Source organism: Zonotrichia leucophrys, chromosome 2, assembly GCF_028769735.1.
Source record: "Zonotrichia leucophrys gambelii isolate GWCS_2022_RI chromosome 2, RI_Zleu_2.0, whole genome shotgun sequence".
Taxonomy (NCBI): Eukaryota; Metazoa; Chordata; class Aves; order Passeriformes; family Passerellidae; genus Zonotrichia; species Zonotrichia leucophrys.
Window position 1 is genome coordinate 101,254,617 of NC_088171.1, and position 16,842 is coordinate 101,271,458.

General features: G+C 39.3%; 1 protein-coding gene across 6 annotated transcripts in view; it reads left to right on the forward strand.

Annotated features, from left to right (window-relative positions):
- PIEZO2 (piezo type mechanosensitive ion channel component 2) overlaps nucleotides 1-16,842 on the forward strand; it is a 287,609-nt gene that overhangs the window by 131,620 nt on the left and 139,147 nt on the right. For all 6 annotated transcript variants that reach the window (XM_064705839.1, XM_064705833.1, XM_064705836.1 and 3 more), the window contains exon 4: nucleotides 2,463-2,505. In XM_064705839.1, the coding sequence (XP_064561909.1) occupies nucleotides 2,463-2,505 (43 nt within the window). The remainder of the gene's footprint in view (nucleotides 1-2,462; nucleotides 2,506-16,842) is intronic.

Sequence of the window (16,842 nt, forward strand, 5' to 3'; positions counted from 1 at the left end):
ACTCAAGTGTAGTAGTTGATTGATTCTGAAAGTCAAGGGGTGAATATTTTCCCCAGTCGTAGCAGAGAGAAAGACTGAATTGAATTGCCAAATTCCTATTGATTTCCTTGGGAGCAGGATCAAGTCTTTAATTCTTGATTGACTCCTTTTTTTATTTTAATGAGAATTATGTGACTTAAACCCTGTTTTATATTTTGGAAGCAACGGATAAGATTTAAATCAAATAGTAGGTTTTCTAGACTTTTAACAGTGCTATTCTTTTTAGTGCTTCTGTTACCTCAGGGTATTTACTTTTTGCTCTTAGTGTGGTGTAGAAGTTGATACTATTGTGAATGGAATTGGCAAGTCTTAAAACCCAATGTTTAGATCATAAACATTTTAAAATAAGACTCCATAAAAAAGATTTGTTTTTTTAATATGAAATGTTAGTTGTGCTCTTGGCAGGCTTTGCTTCAGAGGAGTCAGATGCATTTCAAAGAGTATTCTGGTGGCCAGCTACAGCCAAAAGATTATTCCAAACCAATGGAGACACAATTCCCTTTCCTCTAAAGCTTTTTTCCTTTCTCTCTCTCTCTCTACCCTCTCTCTCCAGTAGGACTCTATCTATATATTACAAATGAGGTGTAGCCAATCATGGGGTGAACAATTCATACACATGTGAATACATACATATATATTCATATACAAAACAGGGAAAGGCACAGAAACTCAGACTAAAGATGTCAGTACTGGTCTTTGCTTTAGGAAGTGCTGTTGAGATTTCTTTTCTTCAACACTCTTCAAATCTTTGGAGTTGGCTACTCTTCCAGAGTCAGCAGGATTGCACAGAATATATGGAGAATTGCTTGTGTCTGCCCTGCCACCTGTGGAGTGGCACAGTTACCTTTTTAACAATGGCTTGATTCATAGGTGCTGTTTGAATCCAGTTACACTCCAGAGATGAGCAGAATACAATGGGTGTGGGGGATACATGAATGGAGCGGATCTTTCTTTATCTCAATCATTTATGGTTCATTGTCCTAGACATTATTTTAGTTTTTCACATTTATTTGAAATAAATGTGTGAGAGTATTTCTTGTCCTGCTTCAGAGGTATCTTTAGAGGACTTCTTTTCATAAAATATTAATTCAGTGTGATGAGTGTATTGCCTTATGTAGTTGTGCAGGCAGAAGTTTTGCCCCACCTCAGGCAAATAGAGATGTCACAGTAGAAGATCTCGCTATTCATCAATCAATCAACATTGCTCAGTTATTCCAGAACAGAATTTAACTTCTTTTTTTTCCCCATATAGTGAAAGTAGAGATTTCTCCACCTTGCTTTTGAAGTCTCTTTCTGCTTTGTGTTTTGCTGGATATGGGCCTGAAATCTCTGCCTGCTTTGCACTGACTGGGGGCAATTAAAAATGCTGCATAATGTCACTCAAAGGGAATTTTTTTGTTCCTCATTTGTATTTCCCTTTAGGTGATGGAATGCATCGGCAACACGAATTTTTGTCACTTCTCTGATTTTGAGAATTCAATGAATGATTGAGATGAATCATTCAAAAAGAGCTATAGTTGCTTACATGGCATAGAGTCCTGTTGCATTTCCCACAGCAGCACAAAAGGAAAGAGAGCAAACTATCATGCAGCTTCATCTCCTCCTACACATTTGTAGAGCAGACCTGCATGACTTGAGATATTTGTGCTCTTAGTAGCCTGTGTTTATAATGACCTCATAGTAGTTAAAAAAAAAAAAAAAGACTGGCAAAAAGCTAAAAATCTACGAAGAGCTTAATACTAAAAACCTAGTTCTTGAAGTGTGTGTGGGAGTTATTTTGGAGAAAATCTAGGTAAAATTTGAAGTCCATATTAAGTGCATCAGAAATTCGAAGTCCATATTAAGCGCATCAGAAATACTGAGGGCAATTCTTTGAATGAGTCTGTACATTTGAGTAGTTTGTGGGGCTGAGTCCTTGATAGTTTTGAGATAGATTCCTTTACAGATGTTTGTATGAATATAAAGGGTTAACAATAAGGAAGGAATACATGTTCATGCTTTTGCTTAAAAATAAAAGGGCTGGATTTCAGAAGCAGCTGTAAAGCTTTCAGCAAGAATCAGGCAAACACTGCAGTAAAGTGAAAAGCTGAAATGTGAAGAGTGCATGATGTGAGATGCCAGCTCAGTGCTTCCAGATCACATTGCTCTAGCAGAGGAGACCACCCTTGGAATTGCAGTGAACTGTAGCTGCTCTGCAATGTCAAGTTGTGTAGGCTGATACCCCTCTCCCTGTTTTGTCACCTGGTGGTAACCTCTGTCAACATTCTCCACTCTGGAGACAACTTGTCTTATTTACAGGTACTTCTCTAGGGGTGGAAAAATCTCCTCAATATACAAATCCCAGCTGCACAAGGAAAGGAAAAGAGTGTTCATAGAAAAAAGATTCTTTACTGAGGGTGTTTTTTTTTCTCCTCTTTGTGCAGGTTCGACATGGGAGAAAACATTACGGCAGATTGGTTTTGAAAGGTAAGCCGTAAATTTATTTCCTTACTAGTGCAAAAAAGTGAGGAAGAAAAACTGCAGAGACAAATGTGCACAGTTGTTTATTTTAGTTGATTGAAAATATCAATGACCTCAAATTTAGAGTGGAAGTCATGCAGTGTCATGCACATATGTGTTCAGCTCTTCTGTTTGTGTCCTCTTCTCTTTCCTGAGTCAATCTGAAGCAATATTCATTATATGAACTTGGCTCATCATGTGGTTTGCTGGTGGCTGTACAGCATGCTGGTATTAAAAAAGAGACTTACCTTTTGGCCACAAGTCTTACTTATGAATGAAAATATTGCTCTCACTCATATTTTTTTCCATGAGACTTCCAATCTCTGACATACGAGTTGACAAAAGTAAATGAAATTGAAAGAGCAGCAAAGCTGGCAGAGACCTTTTCAGTGCCAGAGGAAAATTCAATATGCAGCGTTCCTCAAGTGCAAGAATTTCTTGCAGACAAACTTAGCCACAAGGTCATCAAACCAGAAACACATGTCTGTCTTGTAAATTAAACAAGGCCAAGTCCAGTAAAGAGTGATGTAAAGTAAAGAAGGATTCAGGTGCTCAATGTCATCTTTATTCTTCTTCAAATGGTAAGCAGAAGAATCTCCTCTCCTTGAAGTTCTGGATATTGTTGAAAATTAAACACTCAGTTGCTAAGTTTGATGTCCTCAAAAGTTGTTTTTTTTAACAGGCTGTTTTGTTTTTTTCCCAAGTTACATCCACTTTGGTCCCTGATGTACATTTAATTCAGCGTGATACCACAGGACACTACAATAAACCTTTCATCGCCCAAATTGTGAATTAGCATCTCTTGGTGCATCTGTTGGTGCTGCTTCTCTCCATCAAAAACAAAAAATTATTTTGAGGAGTTCTAGAATGAATTGATACTCTGTGCCGTTTGAAAGAGAGAATGGATAAGGGTCAGCATCTTTTTAGCTGAGTTCATTAGACATTCTGTGGTGATAATTTCCAACTTCTGAGATGTTTCAAAACAAGAAGAAGAATCCATGCTAGCTGTGCCTATGCAAGGTATATACCAGAAGAAAGATGGAGAATTACTGGTAGACTAAATTACAGCAGAGAAGCCTTCCTGAGAGGAGGCAAGTATGTAGAAGGGATTTCTGTGCAGATACCATTATTGCCACTCTAGTTTGAAAAGCAGAAAGGCTTTCACACGGCACTTCTGCACCTTGAGAGATTGATTGTCACTCTGGGGTTACTTTATTTGAAGCAGCACATTGGTTAGCACAGATGAGGTGAAGATTTGAATGTACTTTGCTTGCCATAGTCATAGAATCAAATGTGTTCTCTTATCAGCTTTTCCAGAGAACCAGAAAGGAGGAAAAAAAAGGAAGATAAAGCCTTTCATACAGATACAACAATTAAGATTGGGGTTTTAAAAATAGTAATATCCATTATTCTGTGTATTTTTAACACAATATTTTTTTTATGACAGGAATATATCATAGAATCATTGATGCATAGAATGGCTTGAGTTGTAAGGTACCTTAAAGGTCATCCAGTTTCTACCCCCCTGCCATGGGTTGTTTAGAGCCCCATCCAGTCTGGCCTATAACACGAGGTGTGGGGCATCCACAACTTCTCAAATTAGTTGAGTAAAAGGTTAATGAGAAACATATATGTGAAGTTCAGTGTTAAGTCCTTTATAGCAATATTTTCTTAATATCATATGTCACTGCTTAAGATCAGTACTTTTTGTATCTTAAAGAATAGTTTCCAAAGCAAACACATTCCTATATGTAGTACCTGGATGCTGGAATCACACTTGAATTGCAGTCACAGAAGCAGAAATCTCAGGTCTGCAGATCTCTTAAAGCAGAGAGCTTATTCTGGGGATGTATTGCTACATCCTTTCCCTAATCTTATTCTCTTCAGTAGAAATCCCTTTTTGGCCACAAATAGAGACAGGTTAGTGGGCTATATCTATGTTAGCTCTGATCCAATACAGCTGTTCTTATGCTATTTATTTAAACTCTAGGGAAAAACGCAGCAGAAGTGTGTCTGGCTATTTAAAATTTTATTCTCTGCAAGCTTTTGACTTAGGCACACCTGAGTCAGCTTTGAAATATCAGTAGCATTTAAATGTGTTGTTTGAGCAAGAACATTCTCATTCAGGGGGGAGGAAGCAAGATTCTTAGATACACAAAAGGTGAAACATGAAGTAATGCCCTAAGGAGGAATTATCTTTGCTTTAAACCCGGAAGATATTAATTGTTCTCAACAAACAGTTTTAGAGTGCATTGAGGAACAGGAGACATAGACAGTCAGTTTACATTGCAGAAAATTAATCCCATATAATTTACAGGTGATGTCATCGCTGCTTTGTGGCTACATGGTGTTTATTCTGCAGTAGTAGAGTGTTTACTTTACTGTTGTCTTCATATCCTGAAAAACAATGTGGCACCAAGAGATCTGACTGCAAGGCTTTTATGTAAGCATTACTTGTGAGCTGAGGATGCTGCTTTTCAATGCAAGGGAAATTAAAAATGCTGGAGCTCGAGTAAGGTAGCTTTATATCCAGGAAATGACTGGAGTTAAGAGCTTTTCAATTAAAAAGAGTATATGTGGGTTTGATAGATATAAATGAAGGTCTTTATGTTATTGATTGTCTTTTGAGACATTACAAATAAACTAATTGTAACATACTATGTTACTCACCACCTTTGTCCAGCATGATCTACACTGCAGTTCCTGACTGCAGGAAGAACATTAAGGAGCAATTTTGAGATTTAGGAAAAATATTGTATTGCATTGTGCTGTCCTATAAGAAACATAGTTTAAAATGCTGAGCACATGTGATACTTTTGTGTGATGCAAGCTGTCACCTTAATGGTTTTTAAAAAAATCTTCAGTAAGCCAGTGCAAGTAGACTTATGGATAAATAGGATGACTTTTTTGCAGCTGTTAATGTGGGTATTATTGTTCATTATGGATGCATATTACCATGGCACCCACATATGCATAAAAATGTCTGGAAAGCAGTAAACTCTCTCGTAGTTTGTTCCAAACATGACTAAAAACTTGGTTTAGAAAGCATTGTTCATCTCAATGGCTTAAGATTTTTTGGTCATATTCAGTGAAAATCATAGGATCATGGAATCAGTAAGTTTGGAAAAGATCTCCTAAATCATAGAGTCCATCCTTTAAGCAAACACAACCTTGTCAACTAAGTCAACATAGCAAAAAGTGCCACATCCAGATGTTTGTTGAACACTTCCAGGAATGGAAACTCCACTGCTTCCCTGGGCAGCTGTTCCAATGCTTAACCACCCTTTCTGTGAAGAAATTCTTCCTGATGTCCAACTTGAGCTTCCCCTGGCACTGCTTGAGGCTATTTCCTTGTGTCCTGTTGCTGGGAGGCTCACTTGAATTCCCAAGTGGAATAGTTATGAACAATTAACCATGACTGTGCTTGTTTCCTGGCTACTCTGGCAATTAAAGAGAGCTTAATGCACAAAGCCTGTAAAAATTCAAAAAGAAAGAAGATCAGTTCAGTCAGAGAGCTGGTCTCCTGTAGTGCAGTCAGTAGTGTCTTTCCAGCTCATGGCTGGGGTGAGGCTTGCAGTGCAGAGCCTGCAAAGTGCCACCACCAGCCCTGGGGAAATGCTCCTGGGGAAATGTTACCACACTGTGGAAAATTCAAACCAAAAGAAGACTTCTTTAAACACCTAAATTTCTCTAATTTGAGCTACCAGATGAAATCTATGTCCTTGTCTCATAGATTCAAGTAGTGATTACAGGAATGTCTTTTGTTTTTACATATTTGTTGATCTATAAATTATCTAACAATTTTAAAACTTTAAATGAATTATGTTGGACCTCTTAAAACTCATTTCCTGCAGGGTTTCCAGACTTCCAGTACTCCTCCTACTATGCTTCTCTGGGTTATAGTTTGTAATGTGACTAGTAAGTTACTCAGCTACTTACAACACTTCTACTCCATTTCTGCATTTTTTCCCATGGTGCTTCTCCTGTGCGTGTAATGCTTTACATTATGGTTCCACAAAGCAGACTTAAGGAAGATTTAATAACTGCTATTACATGTGAAGTAAATATCAAATGTTTTAGAAAATATATATTTGAAGAATAACAGATGTGTGGTTATTACACTTTTGGCAACCTTCAATAAGTATGTTTTTCATAGTAAATAGTTGTTTCAAGGATAGAGAAAGGAACTTTTGAGCACCAATTTCACAGTAAAAGGAAATTATAAAAATGAAAAAGTTTTCTATATCAAAGATACAAGTTTTGTTTGGTTGATAGCTTTAATCTGATACTGAAATTGTTGTTATTTTCATGGTATGCAAAAACTATTGATTAGAAGTGACATATATATATATATATATATGTATGTGCAAAATTAGGTGACTTCTACCCTGTGTAATGCTAATAAGAGCTCTCTGCACCATTCTTAGTACAGCAGCAACATCTATGTAGAAAGTGCACCAGCAGCATCCCAGACTCTCGCTGAAGTGATGCTGAGGGTGATCAGCATGCTCGTGTTCATAAAATTCTTTGTATTGAGTTGTGAGCTTGTTATGCTTTTTGTAATCCTTTTACTGTTTCTGAAAAAGGAAAGGGTAGTGGGAGATTGCTTGCTCTCACACTGAAAGGAAAGGGTAAGCAGATAAGACAGGGAAGGGAATAAGACTCCCAAGGAAAAAGACCTGAAGATTTCTATATCAAGGCTAGAGCTTGGATATGAAGATTGTCTCCTATTAAGATAGATTTCAGATCTCCTATGTACCTCAGTAACTCCTCCAACTGCTCTCCTAAGCACAGGGTGATAAGGAGGACACTCTGCATTGTTTTTATTTGAAGCAAAGTAAATGCAGCAGCCCCCTTTGCCGCAGGTGGGGAGACACAGCTAACCCAGGAGCAGATTAGCTGTCATCACTGAGATGCATTTTTGTTCTTACACTGATCTCTGAGAGCAGAGGGATGTCTGCTTTTGCAGCTGCTCCACATATGCCCCTGCTCAGTCTAGCCAGAAACGCTGTGTATGTCTTTGCTACCCCTTGCAGAGACTGAGAACTCAATTTCCAAAACCACTCATGACATGTGGTGAGCGCTGGAATCCAAATGCAAAAGAGGCACTTCCCAAGCGCCTCCTTCCAGATTTAGGTTGCTAATGATGAGCCTACTGGTGAGAGCTGTTTTCTCTCTTTCCCCCTCCTTGCTTGGATATTTGATTGGTGCTTGGCCAGAGTTTCTCTGGGTGACAGGAATAAACAGAAAGGAGAGAATATCACTAGATTCTATAAACATTCAGTATGCACAGTTCTGGCTTGGAAATCAAAGCACCATATGGTTTTCCAAAGTGACATCCCCCTCTTCTCCCCACGCTCTTTGGTGATTTAATGTGAAGAATAAATATATACTTGAAATATAAAGTCTTATCCTGATACCATGCTCCATTATTTCAAGACTTTCTTCACATATATCTGAATCCTTATAATCCTATCTTGGGCAAGGCTCCCATTGACATAATTTTGGGAGCATTGCCTCAGCCAGGGGCTGCATGAGGCTGTACGAGGTCTAATCCTTGAAAGGTTATTTTAAAGAAAACAGTGCAGTTCGAATGCATTTCACAAATGTTGAATAATTTGAGAAGACAAGGTAAAAATGGATGCAGTGGTGCAATCAAAGGGTCTTGGAAAACCCCTGCCAGGCACATCTTTCACCATTTTTGAAAAAAATAGCTGTATTAGTAAAGTTGATTTGGTCACCTGTCCCTCGAAGCACTTAAGCAAGTGCTTATATTTTCAGTGCCCAGGCATTTACTTTGACAGAGTTCTCTTCCACACCATACCATCCTTGATGTGCTTCAAATTGGAGAGATTAGATTATTAATGACTTGCTTATACTTTCTATTCTTAATATATGATGGCCATCACACTTTTGTAGGAGTTAATCAATGTGAATTTATTCTGCAGTTTTGAATATTCCATGGTTACATGTGCTGTTTGAGTAATATGGCAGATAAATGTAACATGAGGAGTTGAGAGACAGAGCCAGTTCCACACATTCCTTTGGGAGGCTGTGAACAAAAGAGCAGTTTATTGCTCGTAACACAAGTGTTGTCTTCTGGGTGATATCTCTATTTGATCATTTCTCTGCTTGGTAAAACATGTCACTGAGGGCCTCATCCTCAACCCCCAACTGCTTTTAGGGTTTTTAGGGTTGAGGTTCAGAGATCCCCAAAGGCTACAGCTCCAGCAACGCTGGTGATGCAGAAGGCATGACAAGAGGTGCTGCACCAACTCTGAGCCCTCCTCATGTTTCTCATCTGGGCCAAACATGGTACTGGCTACCTCAGCCTCAGCCCCAGGCTGCCAAACCTAATTAATAGGTAGGGATCTGAAGGCGGAGGACTACAACTGAAAGCCTTATTCATGTCCTTCCAGCCGTAACACAGCAGTTCTTTTCTCAGGGTGTGATGAACAGCAGATGATTTGGCTTCCCACATGCATGCACTTGTGTCCAGGCAAAGGGCAGCACAGGGTGCTGAGTCCTGGGAAGACAGGGGGACTGAGGTTGCTTTAATTTAATTCTCAAAGCTTCTCTCTTTTTGTTACTTCGTGGTGGCCAGGGCTGTGGAATTTGTGCATGTGTGTGCTGAAGTATTTGTCTTGTTTATAGCGTAGGAAATGGGGAAGAAATGTGTTTTCAGTTTTATTTGATATATTCTGCATGCCTGAGGTTCTATCTTAAATTGAGTTTTCTTCGCTGCTCTGACAAAAAGCAAGACTTTGAAATAAAAGTCTGAGTTACAGAGAAAGCCAAAATAAAAATTGAATTTTATTTACAAAGAAAAAAAAAATGTTTAAGAAGATATGAGGAAAATCTAAGTAGCTTTTTTTTCACCAACAATGTGTCAACTGAAATCTTTCAGTCTATATTAAATAGTGAAATAGAAACAATTTAAACCTTGTTTTAAACCAGTCTAACTTACCTTGGATTTTATTCCAATGTTGACCTTTTTTTCCAGTGTTGTTGTGTGTAGTCAGTTCAGTGTGCTCCTTCTGATTCCCTCTTCAAACAATACTTTGTATCAGGCATGCTGTAGTAGCCCATGAAGGGATTCTGGGAATAGTTGAAAGCTGCATCCATCAAGGGAGATTTGGACTGGACATTAGGAAGCATTTCTTTACCAAGAGGGTGGTCAAACTCTGGAACAGGCTTCCTAGAGAGGAGTTGATGCCCCATGTTTGCAGTGACTGTAAGCCTGCCCGAGTTGTTTGGACAATGTCCTTAATTAACATGCTTTGAATTTTGGTGGTAGAGCAGTTGGATGAGATGATCATTGTAGCTCCCTTCCAATTCAAATCTCTCCTCTCCTCTCCTCTCCTCTCCTCTCCTCTCCTCTCCTCTCCTCTCCTCTCCTCTCCTCTCCTCTCCTCTCCTCTCCTCTCCTCTCCTCTCCTCTCCTCTCCTCTCCTCTCCTCTCCTCTCCTCTCCTCTCTCCTCTCTCTCCTCTCCTCTCCTCTCCTCTCCTCTCCTCTCCTCTCCTCTCCTCCTCTCCTCTCCTCTCCTCTCCTCTCCTCTCCTCTCCTCTCCTCTCCTCTCCTCTCCTCTCCCTCTCCCTCTCCCTCTCCCTCTCCCTCTCCCTCTCCCTCTCCCTCTCCCTCTCCTCTCGCTAGAAGAAAAGCTGATTTTTGACAGATGTCATTTTAGTATGTTTTGCAGTATACTACCCTAGCTTTTGCGTAATAAACACATTTCTTCCTAGCAACCATGTCACAGAATATTTTTAAATATATTGCTACTGATGATTTTGTAGGCTTTGTGTAGCATACCTGTGAGACTGTAAAAAACAATTCACCAAGGGAGACTTTTTTAATAGAAGCTTTTTAGATGGTCACCACATGGCTAAAAACACTTAGACCAGTAATTGCTTCCTTACTTGTGGGATTTTCTCAAAGCTGTTCTTATTAAGAAAAGTGATAAAACTATCGCAAAATAGGTAAACATTCACTAAAGTAACTTCATTTGTTTTGAGCAGTTTAAGAGATTTTTTTGGGTTTTAACCCCCCATCTTTATGTTTAAGTGGCTGTCTTAATGGTAGTATAAACAATCTCCACCTAAAATAATTACAGTATTCGTGGCTATTCTCTGGTGTACATCACTGTAATATGCCAAGAAAGGAGTTTCTCTGGGTTGATTGCAGCTACTTTGACATCTTGTTTTTAAACAACTTAGAAAGCAGCAATGTGAATTTTCTAAATGTCTGAACACACAGTCCTTCATTATATAAGCAACTCAGTAGATTTCAAAGATATGACTCATGAGAGTAAACATTATGGAACCAAGGCAAAAATTCATTGTTAGTAGTATAAATAAATAAACTAGTTTTTAGGGGATATAGTCAATTCTGTACAATTTAGAGAATTCTAAACTCTCTTAACTTAGAGACAATTAAAGCATTAAAAACCCACGGTGGACATCACACTGGGTAGTCCAGAGGAAAATCATGTAAAAAACTGTAAAAAATACAAGTATATCATGTAAAAAATACAAGCAAAGCACATTCGTGTGATTACTGGGTTTTAATCCTCTGCCCAGACAGGCTGAAGTTCAGGAAGCCACTCACTTGTGGGAAGCTGGACAGTCCTGCTTCCTGTTCAGCTTCCTGTGCACCTCCTGTGCAGTGGGAGAGCTGGTGTACAAACATCCTGGAGGCAAGTAAATCTCTTAATTGTGATAAATCTGAAATTCAGCTGTGTGTAGATGAGAAGATGAGAAGCACAGTAGTGTTACTACTAATTGCAAGATGACTTATGAATAAGAAGGTTCCTCACTTTTTTCCTTTACTCCTTTTCTCTTTTTTAATTTTTTTTTATGAACTTGTAGAAGTCCATCAAACAAACCTGAAACTTGAAACTCATTTATTTATCAGCAAGGCTGAAGTTTCCTAACATACACCATAGTGTTTCTCTAACAGAAGAGCAGAGGTGTGTTTAGAAACCAAGACAAATGCTTTTATAAAACCACTTTCCAATGCTTCCAACACTGGGGATAGCTTTTGGGAAAAGGAATAATTTGATAGGCCAGGAAAAAAGAGCAATTAATATGGGTTTGTCACATCCTTCCAGTTTTAGAATTGCTCTCTGCTAGAACAATTTGGACTAAAACAGAAATTAAAATTTTACACTGCCTGTAAGAAGGTGTTTGGTACTAGATACACTCTACTGAAGATACCAAAGATATGTACATTTCAGCATGTAATGTTATTTAGTAAGAAACAAAAAATATTTTTTTTCGTTTTCCTTGTGACATTGGTTTCTTCTTTTGCACATATAAAGACACATTCTCTGAAGTATTTTTATGGCTTTTCTGCTGTTTTCTAACTTGAAGTAAAAAACAAGTAAAGATTCTATGCCAAGAATAATCATGAATAGCTTCAAATTGGAATGATTTAAAATCATTGTTATTCTTCTCCTGACTTCAGACATTTAAGAGTGAAGTTGCTTCACATTTTGCATCTTCTCTTCATAGCTGTAAGGGCTGTAAATGGGTGTGTGTATCTTTGTAAGGAAATGTTGGTGACTGTCGCAGTCACATGGCTACAGAGGGAGAACATCTTCTAAGAATTTTGCATCCCCAGTAAAGCTTTTGAAACTATCAAAGTGATATTTGAGCTTTGCAGGACTCTTCTGCAACACTCATAGTGTAACTCCATCTCAGTCTAGAAGGTGAATGGCTTTAAACTACCTTTTCTCCAGCATGCCAGCCTGATTTCTGCACTGTGAGAGAGGATCAAGAGACGGTCAGAGATCTGATCCTGTACAGTGCAGTCAGCCAAGCTGCCAGGGTAGGAGCAGCAGTGCAGATTTTATGTTTCTTCCACATTGCTCTGCACACAGCAGCATATCTGTCATCTTCTGCATCTGGCATAACTCCTTCCCTTCCCTCGCACTGTCACTGCAGTGTCATAACATTTCTTTCCTTTTGATTCAGCATGTGAAAAACTACTTTGGTTACTTTTCATTTATTTACAGTCTTCCTGTGGCTTTAGTGTATGTGTGTGTTTGCCATACGACTGCACCCCACTGCTATGTGGTGACATTGGCAAGTGATTGCACAACCAAAGATTAATTGCTGCAGCAGATGCAGTTTTGAAAGAGCAATCAAATCAGCTATAACTCTTAAATTAAATACTTGTCAGTGAAGAGGATAAAGCACACAAATGCAAAAAAATGAGGATAAAAAGTCACATAAAGATATAATGATAAAGCCTGATGTAATTAAAAGGTAAAAGAGTACATTTGTGGGTTCCGTCACAGTGGTTTTGCACATTCATTTCATAGTTTTCTTTTGGCTAACAAAGTGGGGTTTTTAAAGTAAAAATCTGATTTTTAAAAGTAAAATACCTATTAGTTGTACATTAAATGACACTCACTGTGGTACACTAGTTACAGCAACCCCACTGTGAACAAGTCCTAAAATGTATTTAAAGAGTGGCCAAATGCTCCTCTTTTTGAGAGCTCTGGAGCTGTTCAGAGTGATTAGAAAACTTAGAGAAACAGCATCAAGTATACGAACACTTTTCTATGTGTCCAGAGAAAGTAGCTGAGTGAACAGAAAATTCTAGCAGACTTTATATTTCATGGGAAGATTAGTCTTAGATGTTCTGGGCAAATGGTGAGCTAATGTGAAATAGCTAATGTAAAGTGGTGAATAGCTAATCAGAAAACAATAGAGGTTTCTTTAGTGAGGTTTCTATCTTTCTTTCAGAAAATGACATTTGTGTTGAAAAATTAATCTAGCCCTGGAAGACAGCTCCACAGGATCAGGTTTTTCCCATTTTTTTGACATGAGTAAATGTTCTGTACTGACTCTTCCAAGCAGCTAGTAAATATTCATTACCATATGCATATGATGAGAAAAGTGGAATGGAGGTGAACACCCTGAGTTCACTTGGGACTTTTGTGGTCTCTGCACACTGTCAGAGCACAAAGGAATATATGCTGTTATTATGGAACCTAGATGAATTACAGGAACTTACTGAGAAGCCAAGTTTTCTCTTCATGGGCTGCCATTCAGAGAGAAAAAGACATGTGGGAGGAAAGCGTTGCAGGGCTCGATGCTCACATCTGCTCCAGTTCAGTGCTGCTAGAAATTGGATCAGTCGGCCCCCATATTTCATTTCCTTTGGTAATCTTGACCTATAATTTATAATTGGTATCAGCTGATCATCTGGCTCTCTCTTTCCATAACAAAATGAATAAGCAAAGAACTTTATCCTTCTCTTTACTGTCTGAGAGATGATACAATTTTGAAAGACAAAAATCTCTATTAAATTCTAATTAAGTCTCTGAAGCATCCTCTTAGTCAGTCTTATTTTGTTATTTCTGTTATGCCTTGGTTTGTTTTTTTTTAAAACTGCTGTAGGAATCCATGTGAGTCAAGATACAACTTTGTCAATCACAATATCATGACTTTTTTATGTGTTGTATCAGCTTTGTTCAAGGCTGAATTCCAGGTGAAGGTGCTTGGAGAGTAATTGCTGAATCAGAAATAACACAAGTGCTGCTACACTCCTTTGCAAACTCATGCACATAGACCAGGCCTTCAACTGCAGATGCTGCCTCAGTCCTGTCTCTGCTCTGAGACTTCCTCTGGTAATGTTGGTCATCTGCAGAAGTACAGTTTCAACAGAACAAGTCAGGGAGGCTTTTTATGCCATTCCCATTCTTCAGTCACTGGGAATGGTACAGGCTTTAACATAGCAGCTTCAGTTTTGTGCACATTTTTGGAATATTGATGCCCCTTTCAGTTTATTTGAGCAGAAAGAGGGTGGGTGATTCTTCTTGTTAGTGTGATCAGCCAGAGGTCTGAAACCAAATAAGTAAATGAATTATTTTAAGGTAGAGCTCATTGTAGCCTGTGTAAGGAAGAGGGCAATAATTAAAATTAGCAGTTTTAGGAAAAAAGTAAGAGATGTGGTGCACTCAATATTTCCCCCTGTATGCAGTGTCAGTGCAGCCTCATTTTGAGCACTATGTTCAGTTGTTGACCCCACAATTCAAGAAGGATGCTCAAGTCCTTTTTGGGAAGAGGGCAACAAAGCTGGTGGAAGGGCTGGAAGGCACATCCTGAGAGGAGTGTCTGAGGACTTTGGCCTTGTCAGCCAGTCAAAGGCATGAGGACAATTCATTTAATAAGATGCTTTAACTTTTGGTCCGCCCTAAAGTGGTCAGGAAGCTGGAAGATTGCTGTAAGACCACAAGAAGATTGCTGTAAGACCCCTTCAACTGAGCTATTTTGTTCTATTATTTTCTCATTTACTTGGAGACTTAGATTTCCAAGAGAGAGAACTGTGGAAGGAGGTCAATCAATCTAGGAAATGTTAGCAGTACACAGTATGCCTGTTTTCATTCTGATGTTTCTCTGCCACAGGGGTGTTATATTGGCTGTATATTTATGACAGGAGAATTCCCAAATCACATGATGGCAGCTTGTAATCTTTTTTATGTGACACTAGTGGTTAAACAAACAAAAGGGCTTAATAAGGTGCCCAGGTGAGCCTTAGATAAAACTAGGGAGACAAATAAGAGATCATGAATCTCAGGGATGTAAATCAAATAGGGAAATTTACTTTCTGCTATCTGCAGCATATGTGCAGTCAGCAGCACAATGAGATTAAAGGGAAATGAAGTCTGAAGTAGAACAGGATTATTTTTAATAATTTAACAAGAAAATTATTAATTTCTACCACGCTGAAAGCAAAAGCTAAAAAATGTGTGATTATTACTGTGCCATTTCTTACAGCATGCTACAGTAGTCTAGGTACTTTGCAAAAAGAAGAGTAACCTCATGTCACTACAGAGTAAGAGATGCTGACAAATAAAGAAGTATCATGGAATAGAAGGAAGGAAATGATGGCAGAGCAGTCTTTGCTTGAGGTTTCATCATTACTGTTAAATTGGGTACCCCAGATATGTCCTCACTGCTAACTGAAGGAGAAGAATTCTCTCTGCTTGGACAATTTCCATGTAGAATCCTTGTGCCTCTGAAACCTGTCCTTGTGTCGTGTTGATCTGATGGTCTGGGCTGCCTCAGCACCGGCAAAAGGCCTTCTTAGAAGTTGTGTCCATTCAGGATGAATCTTATTTATCCAACTGTTTGTGTTCAGTTTTCAGGCTGCTCATTTCCTACCACCTCTTGTGCTTATTTTCTTTTCAGTTAATTTCAGCTAACTTTTCTCATGCCATTCAACCTAGGGATTCAAGGAAAAGGAACATCTGATAGAAGATATTTTATGGCCTGTGCTGTTTGAGCACTGGAGTTGTGAGACTGTTGTCAGTGTTGTTCTTGGCACAGCCCAGCCTCCTGCAATACAGTGGTGCTGGGAGCAGTGTGCTGGTAAACCCACCAGCAGCACAATGTGAGCCAGTGTTTGTTTTAATCTGGAGAGCAATCAGCATTGCAATCAGCATCCAAAAAACTCTCTAGGATGCATGCTTAACAGTTTGGCTTTGTGTTTTATTTTGTTTTTGTTGGGTTTTGTTCGTGAGTAAATCATGTGAGATCTCAAGGAGAGACTGGCACATGAAACAGAAGGGAGTCTGTGGCTGGTGGAGCAGGAGCACACTGAGTGCTGGGTCTGACCAGCCTGCTGCAGTGTGCTCACTCCCGGCACCCAGCCAGCCTGGAGCCCTTCCCTTCAGCTCCTTTTTGCCCAGTTTGGATCTGAGAAATCCTGGTTTGTCCAATGCTAAGACAAGGTAAGAGCCTCCCACACTGGTAAAACACTACCACAGTTGCCTCCTGTACCTGAGAAAGGCCTTTGGTGGCCACACATCCAGCCATTGAGCAGATGGCATCAAGCAGTGCAGGGGACTAGTCCTCTCCCCTCCTACATGGATGTGGGGTGTTTGCCACCCAGAGATTGTGTTATAGGCTCCATTTACAGAAAAACTAGAAGCAGCATCTAATGGCATTGGGAGATTTAGTTTGCCACTGATTTCTACTCCACTTCTTTTTTGATTGACACTGTAGAAATGAACAAAGTGCACCAGTGGGATGAATCAGGATGTTTCATTTGGCCAGTTTTAATGGAAGTCAGCAGAGGGGTGAGGAGAGATATTGTACACATGCCTCTGATGGCTAGAGCCTGCTTCCAGCAATGTCCATGTGCTCTTGCTTCTAAATCACTGGGATTTTCAGGCAGGTGTAGATGAGGAAGGTTAGATGTTGTTTTCTGTCCTGTCATGCTTGATGCTGTGAAGAGAAAGATGGGCATGTCCAGAGCAGGCAGGGCGGACTGGGAGCTGTTTCATATGGAG